The 15,447-nt window shown below is 37.5% G+C and overlaps 1 protein-coding gene across 1 annotated transcript in view; it reads right to left on the reverse strand.

Moving 5' to 3' along the window:
• The window catches only part of cntnap5a (contactin associated protein family member 5a), an 87,871-nt gene that overhangs the window by 47,725 nt on the left and 24,699 nt on the right, over positions 1-15,447 (reverse strand). The window contains exon 4 of the mRNA XM_079881324.1: positions 6,047-6,194. Within this exon, the coding sequence (XP_079737450.1) occupies positions 6,047-6,194 (148 nt within the window). The remainder of the gene's footprint in view (positions 1-6,046; positions 6,195-15,447) is intronic.

A 15,447-nucleotide genomic window follows, 5' to 3' on the forward strand; every position in this document is an offset into this window, starting at 1 on the left:
TGCATATTCTATATTACATACTGGTAAACAGAAATGTTTCTCAATTTTCAGATGACATACTTTGCTTAGAAAGTTAATGAAGTTTGTCTTGAGATAGTCAAAAAGGCATATGACCTGATGGAAAGCATCTGTTATGACTCAATTCTCTATTACGCCTTTGAGCAATGCATCCAGTGTGACCCATTGTTCCAAGACAGAAGTTTAAACATTTCTTTCTTTGTCGTCTTTTATAAACATGACTTTTGAATTTTCTTAATTTTTTTTTTTTTTTGGATACACCAAAACAGTCTAGATATTCTCAGGATCAAAACACAAAATGTTCTTTTTCTCATGCTTGTTTGCAAAATTGTTTTGCAGAAATCTCTATATCTGTGTTCCAGTTCATTACTGTATAATTCCAATCATGAAGCAAAACCCAGCAGCCTACGGAAAAAACGAACGAAGGGGTGAGTTTAAAAAATAGATCGAAAATGAATGCCTCCTTTTTCGGATTAGTGCAGCAAAGCAGAAAGCCTGTATATTTTCCAGCACTGAATATAATGACCTATTTTTGATAATAAGCAACCGCTCCATTTGGTGAAATAAGGATACTGTGAGCTATGAGGTACGTGGTCTGGTCATAGCAATCTTGCAGTCGTGATAATGACACATCTAGTATTGCACCATTCTCAGGTTCAGCTTGAGTTCACAACTGTCACAGCAGTTGGCTGATTAGCATTATGTGATATGTGGCTCAAGTTAATCTGAGCTGTTAGGTGCAATCACTGCACTTCCAGTGAGCACTAGCCGTCAAATCATGTATAATTAAAAGAACATTTATGCTCTTCTTTCAAGGTTATATTCAACACTCAAGATCCAGTGTACATAGTCAGACTAGTGCTCATAGATTCATTATATCGAAACTCTATGTTCAGATTTGTCATGGGATTCACATGTGAATTCTTTAAGTGTCTGTGGTTGATTAGCCGAGACAGCTGAACGTTTATCTGCAAAGCACACATTCATTCGAGTTTAATACATGGATCATGCCACAGAATAATGAGATACCTTTTTATAAATGTCTATGTAATTCAACAATTGAACCATTTTGTGGATCTCGGTATCATTAAAAGGCACATTTCTTTTTATTTATCTACCTAACACAGCCTGACTGGATAAGTGTCTGGTATGTAGACATCTTTGTTCGGTTTTGGAAAAGTATTATCAAAGAAAGTAATCAAACGACCTTCATTTAAAGGAGAAAAGTGAAACTGCTGCCGTCATGCAGTGAATTATCTGTGTCACCTTAACTCAACACCTGTAAAAAATACTGTGTGACTGGAAAAGGACAAAGGACAGTAGACATGTGAAGATCTGCAGCAAGAATTATGGGTAATGTTATCACCTTATATACTGTGCCACAACTATTTTATTACCCCTGCTACCAAGACTGCGGAAATGTGCTGTGTGAACTGCTATTGGATCTAGGATGCTGCTGTAATCTAATTCTGCAACACTTTTCTACTCTTTCCTTTTCAACTCTTAAGAAATAATGTGAAAGATTAACTGCATAATATGGAAAACTACATCTAAACTCCAACTTTAAAGGAACACGACGACTTTTGGGGACTTTAGCTCATTCACTGTATCCCCCAGAGTTAGATAAGTCCATACATACCTTTTTCATCTCCGTGCGTGCTGTAACTCTGTCTGACGCACCCACCGCTAGCCTAGCTTAGCACAAAGACTGGAGGTAAACGGCTCCAGCTAGCATACTGCTCCCAATAAGTGACAAAATAACGCCAACATTTTCCTATTTACATGTTGTGATTTGTATAGTCACAGCATGTATGAGGTCACATGAGACACAACCATCTTCTAACCATATACATACTGGGAACTATATTCTCAGAAGGCGAAGCACTGCTACTTCTGCGGAGTGATTTACTCCAACTCTGAGCGAACTCTCTGCTCCTCACCTCGGGGCTTCTCAGGTGCTGCGAGCAAATCACTCCGCCCAAGTAGCAGTGCTTCGCCTTCTGAGAATATAGTTCCCAGTATGTATATGGTTAGAAGATGTCTGTGTCTCATGTGACCTTGTTATTTGTACACGCTGTGACTACAAATCACAACATGTAAATAGGAAAATGTTGGCATTATTTTGTCACTTATTGGAAGCAGTCGGGTCTTTTTTTTTCCATTTTGTTTTTTACAGATCGGGCTCGGGTCGGACTCGGGCTCATTTAGCTTCTCTCCTTTCATCGTGCCCATAAAATACGTGCAGAGCGCAGGCTACTGTATGAAATATTGTTATATTGATAATATTATAAATATGCAACGCAATATGCGATTACGTGAGTAACGCGACGCGCGTGCAATGCATTAGATGACAGTTGACCATGCAGAGCATCAGGGAGAAGTTGGAGCGTGGGGAGTTACTAAAAGTTCCCAATATACTTCAGGAAAAGCTGCATTTTGAAAGAGTTTTGATTTGATTACCACAACAAACAATGAGCCTGAAGCCTTCAACAGTGGATGCTATTCTTTTTTTCACAACACTCGCGAATAAACAGTGAATGAGCCTACTCAGTTCAACAGATTTTTTTTTTCTTTATTATTTTTTATTATTATTTAACGTTAGCCAGTTGGTGAAGAGTTCTTTGAAACGTTGTTCTTCAGTAAAGTTACTTGACATCAAAAAAAGGTAGGCCGTAAATCTTAAATTACTGCTGGATCACATTTGGCTATATATTCTCTACTGCATGCTTATGCTTCTCTGTAATGGACAGTCTGTATTAATATTTGTGGGCATAATTGTCGGTGGTGGTAGTTATGTTTGAGGCCTATAATAAAATTTTACCTAGTAGCATGTGTGTATGTGTGTGCGTCTAGCAGAGACAGTGCGCATCAGAGACAGCGCACATCAGAGAGCGCGCGTCAGAGAGAGCTTAAAGTGATATTGATGTTCTTGGGTCGGGTTCGGACTGAAAAATTGCAGACGTTTTTGGGCTGGGGCCGGATTAGGGCTTGAATACCACGGGCCAGGTCTCGGTTAGGGCTGGATTTTTTGCCCCATGCAGGGCTCTAAGCAGTATGCTAGCTGGAGCCGTTTACCTCCAGTCTTTGTGCTAAGCTAGGCTAGCGGTGGGTGCGTCAGACAGAGTTACAGCACGCACGGAGATGAAAATGGTATGTATGGACTTAACTCTGGGGGATACGGTGAATAAGCTAAAGTCAGCGTGTTTCTTTAATACCAAGCACAGAAATACTGCGTACCCTTAAAGGGGTGGTTGAATATGATTTCACTTTTCTAACTTTAGTTAGTGTAATGATGCTGTTTGAGCATAAACAACATCTGCAAAATTACAATGCTCAAAGTTCAAAGCAAAGATATTTTCTTTAAAAGAAATTGCTTTTTAAGGACTACAACAAACGGCTGGTAGGGACCATAGATATTATATAGAGACTAGATGCCCTATTGGCCGCTGGGCACTGAGAAATGTGGCCGCCATCTTAAACCGGTGGTACTCCTAGTTTCGTTGCGTGGCAGCAGTTAAGATGCCAGAGCACTGTGAAGCATTTTCCTGTTCTAATCGGCGGACCATCGCAAATAGGGCCCGGGGGATTACTTTTAACATTACCGTACTATTGGTTGTATTTTGTGATTAGAATATTTCCAGATAATTGAGAAGGAACAAGGATCTTTGATATATTACTGTACTGAAATCGTAGCCAGCTAACGTTAGCTAGGCTATGTTTACTGCACCAGCCGGTGTTCACCCGGCATGGAGAGGTGGGGTAAAGTAATAATTACAAGAGTTTCTCGGTTATTTTAGTCCCGTCCGAATGTGCCAGCTCAGTAGCCTAATCATTACGGACAATGTCAGTAAAGATTACGGCGACTTCTACCTTCTGTAAAGAGGTCCGGGAAATTTACCTCAGGTAACGTTTATTAATAGACGTGCGAATAGACCCTCTGTAAATCAAGTAATGTCGTGTTTAAAAGTAGTTTCCTGTGGTTTTTCAAGTATTGAGACACTTGAAAAGGCATTCAGTTGTGTTCTAGATACTGGGAGAAGTCTCCCCCAAGTGTTTTCTCCCTCCCTCAACTCAAGTGTTTTCCACATACCATTCAGATCAGAAAGAAGTTCGAAAGCACTTGTTAGAGGCACGAAACTTACTTTTAGCGTTAGGTAAGTGCCTATTACCAACACAATCCAATCTGAAGTTAATTCATACATTGTTCGACCGGACATAACTGTTTTATATACAGTATATATAAATATAGGTTATTTGTGTTTGCACACGTGATATCAGGAAGCAATGTAATACACACACGTTTCTTCAACTTATTCAAATATCTTACTTTACTGCAACTATCTGTTTCTGCTTCTTTATCATATTTATAGTGTGTGATTTATAAAATACCTTATATCCTACATCACATATTTTGATTTTGGACGTCTGGTCACTTTATATCTTATATCAGAATATTATATTACTGTTAAGCCTACTATGAATATTAAAATATGCTGAACCATGTGTCTTGTATCATAGCTACATGACCTTTGCAGCAAAAAAAAACCCCGCGTGAAAATCAATTCGGTATTCTGTGAAGTATGATTAATTAAATGCGCTGACAGCTCATTGCACGGCACCTGCCATACAGATTACACTGAGTGGAGCGGGTGACCGGTCTAAGATGGCGGCCCCACAGCTCGACCGCGCCAGTAGGCAGTAGCGGTCGATAGGGCGTCTATCTATATGATGTCTATGGTAGGGACTACACAAGCTTCCTCCCGGGTTAGTGACATCACAAACCCTAAAATTTACATAAACCCCGCCACTGGGAACACAATTTATAGATTATCATGACCGAATATGCTAATCAATGACTAGAAGATAACTACACATAAGCTACATAAATGCATCAACTAACCATTCAGAAATGTCCTGTTGCTTCTACATGTTGTCACTTCTTCTTGAGTCTCTCCATCGTTGTCTGACTCCAGTTTGAATATAAAAGGCTAAAAGTTTTTGAAATTTTCAGTGCATGTCTGTGTGCGGTAAAAGGACACAAGCTGTTGAAGCTCCGCCCTCTGTGCCGTTTGCATTTAAAGGAACAGACACAAAAATGGTGCGTTTTTGCTCACCCTCAAAAAGTAACAATTTTAACATGCTATATAAAAATATCTGTGGGGTATTTTGAGCTAAAACTTCACATACACACTCTGGGGACATCAAAGACTTATTTTACATCTTGTGAAAAGGGCATAGAGAGCCTAAGTCCCGCCCCTCCGCTTCCGGCTCATGGGACCTTATTTCGGAAAAAATATGTATGGAAGTCAATGGCGAGAGATAACTTATCTTTTTATTCCGTCTGAACTGTGCCCTGAACTACACATATGATGTTTGTCAATTTAAAAGGTAATTATGAAAGTCAAGAAAGTCGCAGTTTGTCATAAAACAGAAGAGTAACATTTAGTTTTATGTGAAAATCGCTCAATGAACTACATCTCTCGTCTCGCACTATGTACGTCACAAGATCCATTGCTCGTATGTGTGTATTCTGGCTCAAAACACTCAGGCATGACGGCGTAACGTTACGATTATAATGTAAGACTATAGAAAACATGACAGACGTTAGCTTCAGTAAAGTTAGCTTCATTCATTGAGAGAAAATGTATGACGTCGCATGTGCGCCTTCTGGGTTTGTAGTCTTTGTAATTACGTATTTTCACAGTCTTATACCTCAGCAGTTTTACATCAAGCTGCGACTTTCTTGACTTTAAAATGTATCTTTTAAATTGACAAACATCATATGTGTAAATCAGGGCACAATTCAAACGAGATCAAAATATTTGTTGTCTCTCGCCATTGACTACCATACAATATTTTTCCGAAATAAGGTCCCATGGTGGTCGACCGGAAGGGGAGGGACTTAGGCTCTCTATTATACCACCCCTTTAAAATTGAATGCAATAGATATAACTGCTGGGTCTCAGAGAGTAAAACACCTGCTGGTCATTTGTAATATATATTTTCAACATTAAATATTCTCACTCACGGTAAGCACAGCCGTACACAGCCACTCTGAGGCCCACCCGACCACTGGGGCTCCAGTCCAGAGGAACGAAGCGGAGGAACCGGGTTCTGATAGACTGGCTGAGTTTATGGTGGACCACACTGTCTGGATTCACGTTTCCCACAATCCTCTAGAAATAGAAAAAAAAGGACAAGGTTTTCACTTTCTATGAATATGGTACACTTTGGAGTTCCAGTAGTTTTTTTGAAGCATTAGAGACATAAATCTCATGCTTTTTGTTGTGAGAAGTATTACACACACACACACACACACACACACACACACACACACACACACACATGTATACACATACATACATATACATATATATATATATATATATATATATATATATATATATATATATATATACATACATACATATATATACATACATACATATATATATATATATATATATATATATATATATATATATATATATATATATATATATATATATATATATATATATATATATATATATATGGGGTGTAACGATATACACAAACATGAAGGTTCAGTTCGAACCTCAGTATTGAAGTGACGGTTTGGTATAGGTACAGCAGGGGGGAGTAAACTAAACCCAAATTGCTTCTTCTTTTTTTTTATTAAACAGTGGTTTATTGAACAAATTGTGTCTCTCTCTTTAAATAAATTTAATTATAATTAATTTATAATTTATTTATTTTTAGATTGATTTAATAATCAACACTCAAAAAAAAAAAAAAAAAAAAAACTTGCACATAAAATTAGAATTAAGGCAGGTTTTGCATTAACTTCTCCAATTCATTTTTGAAATATAATCATTTACAGTTACTGTCACACCTTGTTTTCATGACAAATGTATTTAAACATATAATAACAATTAAGACATTAAAGTAAATATAATTAATATATAAGTTAATAGTGAAAGGATCCCCTCCAGAGTTCAAGCTGTGGACACTAATTGACTTGCCTGAGGTAAATGTAATGCTATGTGAGATATTATTCTCAAGATGTTTTATTGATTTCTTTCCACGTTTAAAACACTGATTGAGAGATTAGACGTAAACATATATATGCATAAATCGCCTGTTCTTCTTTTTCGCTTTTTTCTGATGTAACGGTTAACAAACAGCGTTGCATTACCGCACGCGCCCCATTCTGGATTGGAGTGGATAGCCTGTGGCTGACTGAATTTGTCGTCTGACTGTATGCACCAAACAGTGATGCATAATTAAATCATTACAGTTAATAATGCTATGCTACCCATTGTTAAATTGTCCATTTATTTTAAAATAAAATCACACAAATCAAGGGTTTAAGGGGTTATTGTAACATCTGCTCCCTCCAACCAGCAGAGGGAGCCCTCACCTGAATACTGACACCACTCCATTTCTTCTACAGTCACTTCCTGTTTGATAGATATAAAGAGCTTTCCACTAACACTTTGCGAAGTATTGCCAGTTTTACCTGCCTTACTGAACGTTCTATCCATTGCCATTGTTTCTGCTTCATGTTATGACCTTTTGCCTGCCTGTTTGATATCACGTTTTTGGATTACTGTTTTTGCCTTGGTTGCCTATTTGGACCGTCTGTTCACTGAACCCAGCCTGTATCTTTGACCATTGCTTTGCCTGTCGATTTGGATTTTCTGCTTCAATAAACTTTTGCATATGGATTCTCAACAGACGCCAAGCCTGAGTTCGTTACAGCTATATAAAATTAAGTAAAAACATACAAAAGAAACATCACATTTCCATGTCTTATTTTATACCATATTTATGGAAAGTGCCTTATAATAATTTATAACATGCAGGTTGATCAGATGTTTTCTGCAGAATGCCATTTATGAATACACAAATCCAATTGAATCCAAAAAGCAGTATTTCTTTCAAAGGTCTCAACAGTTTATGTAAATGTCACCTCGTTTCATCTGCTAGCACACATAATTTGACAGTAATTTGTGTCTGACTCACTTCACAGTTGAGACTTGTATGGAACATAAGAACCGATGACCAAAACATCACATTTACAGATGAATCACCAAGAGAAGATGTCTTTTTTTAAAGATAGACTTTTCCATGTCCCTTTGAGATAAATAACATCAACAATATCATCACCTCCCTTGGTGAGACACTCGCAGCCCACAAATGCTGTTATGATGCCAGCAAAAACATCAATCTTACGTTAGTGACTTTAAAGGTCCCGTTTTGTTGTCCTTGCAGACAGACTCGGAAGAAGAAACACTTGATTTTGTTCATTGGGAATTGACTGGATGGTTGGATGGTTGTGGTTTGCTATAGCTGTGATCTCATTTGAGTGACAGGTTGTCCCGCCTTCACGCCAAGAGGCAGGGGAAGTTATTTTTATTAAAGAGGGCACATTTTCTGCAAATCTTTTGCTGTTTTTTTTTTTTTGTTGTTGTTGTTTTTTTTTCATTGACTATACAAAGATACTCTGATTCAAATCAAACAGTTCAAGACTCTTTTGTAAAGCAGTTTAGATATTGTTTTCCATTATTAAACGCATCAACATCAACCTGAGCATGTTTGTCATTACATCATCAACTCTTCATCGACACTCATTTGAGCACTCAATGACGACAACATCCTGTCCCTGACAGCTGCTTCCTCTCTCTCTTTCCCCCTCTGAGAGAGAAAAAGAGAAAACAATACATCCATCCAATTACCTATCAGCTCACCTCAGCCCAAGGGCACAGCGGAGCTCCCATCGGATCCGGGGAGATGCCCAGGTTACAGGCTGCCCACGTCAACAGCTCCTCTCTACACTTCATTAACTCTATTCCTGTATCGACTCCAGCTAGACCTCCTCATTCATTAAGCCCCCGTGCACTGCTGGCGTTATCACAGACTCTCCACGGACCGTTTCATCAGCCCTGTTACGTCTGCAACGGTTACATTCTCATGTGATTCACCAGTCATCGTTTCCTTAAACCCAGAGTGAATCCACAACAGAAAGAAAAGCCAGCACAAGATGAGTTCAGTTGGGGTGAGTTTTAGATTTGCTATCTGGCAGGAAAACGCTACTGCAGTGTATGTCTCTAATGAAGGACAGATTTCAATAGCAAACCAGGGTTATTATCAACTGAAATAATAAAAATAAAGCTGAAATTAAATATAAATATTAGATGAAAACTGAAATCAGTTTAAGTTGAATCAATAATGTGACTCACTGTAAATAACTAGAGTAGAAAAAGCACGAACATAACTAAAAATGAAGGTAAAATTCAAATGAAAACAGAAAAAAGCTACTTTAAAATATAAATAAAAAACTATAATAGTATAAAATAATCCTAAAATAACACTGTAGCAAATGAATGCTAAACGATTTAATGTCACTTTTCTGAGCGGCCCAAGTGTTGATCGGGCTTCCACTGACCCCTTCTAAACAAGAATTACACTCCGTCCCCGGAGAAGCAAGGGCCCGAGAGTGTCAGAAATAGACAGCACCTCAGTGCCTCAGTGACTGTTTAAACGAGAGCTAAGACAGCAAAACTGTCCCCAGACAATAGACAAAGAGTCTCTTCTATTCCTGCTTTCCTCTCTCACTGTCACCAATGTGCATTGCCTGCGCCTGGAAACATCATAAATGTTTTATTTACAGTCGTTCAGCGGAGCAGAAAACAGACAAAATATCTAAAGGGATCCGAAGGCCTGGCAAGTGACAATTTCATCATTGTCTGAGAGCTGTAGGTGTGTTGCTAGCCAAGTGAGAAACTCACACCTGAGGTGATTTTTAGAACGCTTCTACTGTGATTCTGATTCTGGCCCGTTACGGCTAAATGAGTAAAAGACTTTTACTTCAATTATACTTTATGGCACCCAAATGGGCCAGCAGGCTGACGCTTTAAGCAAGCTAATCTGACGAAACCATGGGCCCTCCTATCGATTGCTTATGGGGCTGCTCAAGCCGCCGTGTAATGTGAGACCTGGGAGGTATGGATGTGAAATGGAGGGAGAGAAAGAGAGATATAGAAAGAAATGAGTTAGCGCATGGGAACCAAATGAAGATGAACTGACAAGCAGAAAGCATGATGTTTTTTAGGGCTGTCAATCAATTAAAAATGATTACATAATATGCAGAGTAATTAAACAGATAATCACTATTACAGTATTAGCATATATTAATATTTTTGCAGATAAAAGGCTTAAATTAAGACAATTACAAGACATTATTTTCTTGTTGCATATAAATGCATTGAACACATTACAAAAAGTGACAAAGTCACATGTGTTTGTTTAATTTCCCTTTTTACACATGGATAAGGGGCATGATTAAATGTGTATTAAAAAATAAAATAAATGCACTATATTGACAGAACTAATATTTTCAAGATAAAAAATAAGTGACTGAAAGAAAGAATGGGTTGTGTTTTATGTTTAGTGCAATGGATCATACCTAGTTCAAAAATATAATTGTACAGTATTTGTATCAATGATAAAAGCATAGAACATTTACTTAATGAGTTCAAAGACTTCATAGCACTTTATTGACAAGTTTTGAACCTTAGTTATTCAAGCACAACAACAGTTTTGCTGATGTAAGGCAAAACCTTTATGGTATTGATCCAATGATCTGATTGAAAGAACTGCCAGGATTTCACAAAATCTGCCCCCTTGAGCAGGCTACATCCACTCTGGATACCCCCCCCCCCCCCCCCCCCCACACACACACACACACACACCCCACCCCACAAAAAAAAAAAAACCTAAAGGTTTTGTGTCCTTTCTGATTAAGGACTGTTATTACATGTTAGGACTGTTATTGTTATGATTATTACAAACTTCATTCATTGTCATAAAATTGAATTTACATGAGGAGAACCATATTGTATTTTTGTTACCATATTTCACAGAGTTCAGAAAGCTACTTTAAATGTGGCAAAAATAGGCACAGCACTAACACTCAGCTCACACCTACATTCCTGCTAAGTGATACTGCTCCGGTCATGTTCGCAGTGTGAATACTGTAACCTGTTAATATGGCCACAAAATTAAAAAAAAAAAAAACCTTTTGTGTGTGGTGTGAAGCAGGCCTTGGCTTATACTGTACATTCAATCTCTTCTGAAAGAAAAACAAGGACAGAGGAGAAAAAAAACTCTTTCCCCACCATTTTTTTTTTTTTTTTAGTTGCCAGCCACCACCATCATTTTTGATCAATTTTCACAAAATTTTCATGGCCCCCCAAATATTTTGTTGTATGAATATCTGAACATGCAATATATCAAAAATGAACAAAGCCTCTGCTTTTAAACAAACAAACAAAAAAAAGCCTGTTTTATTCCAGCTTAATGCATTATTTATTATCAACACTTGAATATAGGTAAGTTTCATTTTAAAAAAGCAACATTTTGAGCAAAAAGCTGGGGAAGTTGCGTTTTTGTCAAAGACAAACATCTAAATCTGGATCGGATTCAGAACGATGATCAAAACTTGAATGGAGTAGATCGAGTCCATCAAAGCTTGCACAGTCCTGTAGCTCGTCCTGGGTCAACATTTCATTCAGTAACATTAAATGTTGTGTAATTGTTCTGGTGCAACTTCACACGATCAGCAAGGTGCGTGGAATAAAAACAAAATTAATTTTGGACAATACCAGCGACACTTGTGACGTCAAGGGGTCAGAACAAACAAAAGATGCGGCTGAAAAAGGAATATTTTTTATTTTGCCAACGAGTTTCGGCACACAGGACATTCAGTAACATTAGGCAGTTTTGATTTAGGCCTATATGCGGTTTAATGTTGATGATCGCGTTATTTTATGCATCTGCTTACATGCTATGGGGGAGAAAGGGGGAGAAAGGGGGAGAAAGGGAGAAAGGGGGGGGGGATAAAAAGAAAAGAAAAAAAGAAAAAGGTCTTTATGTCATTGCAGTGCTGCTTAAAAGCAAAATGATCCATCAGATCTCCTGGATGTCTATATCAGCCAGTTTTAACATCTGTCATATTGTTAACGTTTTCCAGTTTGACTCCTGTCATTCTAAAGAGCAGATCCTTCCTGTAAGATTCAGTCCTAGAAATTCTCCGGGTAACCTTCTCACATTACAGAGACACTTCTCTCACACACAGACTGTCTGCGGAAAGAAAAAGGCAAAGGACAGCATGAACACAGCTCAGTAGCTCGAAGCCCCACAGGCTATAAGACGAAAGAAATGACCGTGGTGAGGCCTCCACAAAGCTTATGCAGTCAGCAATTTTCCGTCAACGTAGGCGAATCCTGTTTCCCCGCAAGGAAATGATGGCAATACAAGATGAGAGAAGATGAAGACAAAGAATGAAATGTGTCAGGGAAACTCCAAAAAGATACATGTCGACAGCTATTATTGCTTTGAAGGCTAGTCTTCAGCTCACCAGGTCATGTGACACAAGCTCTTGTTTGAATCTCAAATGTTTAACCAAATATCAGCACAGGATAAAAATTCTCAACACACTCTTATGGCAATTCATAATATTTTACTTCTTGGCAATGGCAAACTGGTGGCTAATTCGTATGAATTCATATGATTTTATTCGTACGTTCTGGAGCCATCTGCTTACGGCCCAGTGACGTTATGTTCACTTTTTTCAAAAAATCTTTTGTTTTCGTGCGATTCGGCACCTCGTAAAATAGTGATGTTTTCTTGTGAGATCGGCTAGAACATTCTCCGTTATTGACTGCACGGTTATTGATTAAAGATACGAGAAATTCATGCTTTTACAAGACGTATACTTGTTTCTTTCTCTCTATCCTCCTCGGTCTCACAGCAAACACTATTACGCATCACCAAACTCAACAGCAGCAGTGCTGACTGGAGAGAGCAATTATCCGTCACTTTGGGGAGCTCATTCGCACCTTCCTACAGGAAGACCTTTTCCGACATACAGCGGAGGCAAACTCTGCGATTGTGCCGCCCTCTCAGCCCAAAACCTTTGGCAGCTTTCCTCAACACTTCTGATACAGTTATAGCACTCATTAAGACAAAGAACTAGTTTGACAGCAAATTAAGAGTGTTTTTCTTCCTATTCTTTTTATAGACAAGTCATTCTTTTCATTTATCAGACACTTTCTTTTCAAAACCTTTTCACATGAACATTGTGAACGGGAAACCCTTGTGAAAGTTGCTGTCTAAAACTCTTATTCTTTACTGTTGGCTTGTCACAGCTCGCTAAAACAAGAAAAGTTTAGTCGGCAGAGAAAGAAAGAAAGGAAAAAGCAGAAGATTCAGACGTGCAGTTTTACATTTACATTACAACATCTTATCAAAAGAGGCTTACATTGCATTTCAAAGATGCTTTTATCTATGCATTTAGGAATGCTAATACAGGAGCGCTGAGGATCTGATGACAGGAAATATTTGTTCACTCTGTCTTTAAATTTTGCTGCTGGGAAAAATGTCAGCCTAATGTACCATCTTTGCATAATGGGTTTTCACAATAATGCCTCAAGTATGAGAATATTATGTCATTGTGATAGAAAAAAAATAAAATAAGTCAAGGCAGCTAGAGTATTAAACATACACTATTTTTCAAAAGGTTGGGGTCTGTAAGATTTTTTTTATTTTTATTTTTTATTTTTTTGAAAGAATGTCTAATGTTCATCAAGACTGCATGTCTTTGATCAACTAAAATACAGTAAAAACATTGTGAAATATCATTAATAAATAGCTACTTTCTATTTTTATATATTTTATTTAATATCATTTATTCCAGTAATACAAAGCTGAATTTTCAGCATCTTTACTCCAGTCTTCAGTGTCACATGATCCTTCAGAAATCATTCAGATATGCTGATTTGCTGCTAAAGAAACACTTTTTCTTATTATTAATGTTGAAAACTAGCCTGGATGCCAGCCGAACTTAGCCCCGCCCGCAAAATGTTTAGGTCTGAGTATGACGACGTCAGGCTAGTTGAAAACACTTGTGCTGCTTAATTTTTTTTTTATTCTTCCAATATTCTTTGATGAATAGAAAGTTCAAAAGAACAACATTTATTTAAAATAGAAACCTTTTGTGACATTTTTGTCACTTTTGATCAATTTAATGCATGCTTGTGTGAAAATGTGTAGATTTTACTGTATACATAATATTTAAACCTAATCACTGCCTTGCTATAAATGCAAGTGCTGCATTTTATTTCTACATGGATGTCTAAACTTGCATGATTACTATTGATTGCCATTGATGAAAATGTCTGTATATTCCCAATACATCACTTGTAGGAATATATATTTATATTATACAGTATAATATAAATAGGTAGGGGTGGTGTAGTGGTGGTGTAGGGGTGGTGTGGAGCAATGGATAAGACACATGCCTTTGGTGTGAGAGACCCGGGTTTGAATCCACTGTGAGACACCAATGTGTCCCTGAGCAAGACACTTAACCCCTAGTTGCTCCAGAGGCGTGCGACCTCTGACATATATAGAAATTGTAAGTCGCTTTGGATAAAAGCGTCAGCTAAATGAATAAATGTAAATGTAAATAATATAATATATATTTATATAGAAATGCCTTTTCTATAATGCTTGGATGTATTTATGTGTAAAAGAAAAAGAATCAAGCTTCTTAACCTATTGAATGACAATTTTTTGAAGAATGTAATTAAAATCAATCAACTGTACCAGTTGTATAAACATTTATATCAAAAGATTATTAAATCAATCCACTATGCATGAAGGCACCGCGTTGACTGAGAATATGGACCATTTCTGACTGTATATCATGTCAAACATTCAGAGCTTTATAATGAGCCAATTGTTTATCAAATAAAAAGTGCCGGTGGAATATTAATAAAGCTGAGAGAGAGTCCTGACATTAGTCATGTCCGATTAGAAAAAGAAAAAACACACATGAGATTCTGACTTGGTAGTACTGCTAAACCAAGCAAATCAAACCTGGAAAATGCAGAGAATTTATTACTGCATCACTTCACACTGCTGAGCATGTTACCCTTAGACTTCTGATCCACTTTATTCTACATTTCCACCACATTAAAAGATAATTACATCTTACTCGACTGTAATCTTCTCTTTTCATTAAACACACTTTGAAAATGTCATTATATCTTTTATAAAGCGGCAGTCTCATCGTTTGAATATAATTACAAAGCAGCAATATGAGACAATGAATATTTTTCGTCATCTACAGGCATTGTAAGTGTGGAGGCCAAGCCTGAGGACAAAGACAATAGATGCATTGGTGGCATCAAGCTCTCTTTAAACACCTGTGATGATTGAGAGGCTCAAGAGGCTCAAGGTTCAACATCATTAGTACATTGTATTTCAGGAATCTCAGAAATTGCTGGCAGCAATTCATATGTTTGTAACTGAATTCAGAGTTCAGTTAATGGGATCAGAACTATTCAGCTCATGAAAATAAGCTGCACTGAAGATGTTCAA

The sequence above is a fragment of the Squalius cephalus genome (genome assembly GCF_949319135.1).
Source record: "Squalius cephalus genome assembly, chromosome: 9".
In the NCBI taxonomy this organism is placed as follows: Eukaryota; Metazoa; Chordata; class Actinopteri; order Cypriniformes; family Leuciscidae; genus Squalius; species Squalius cephalus.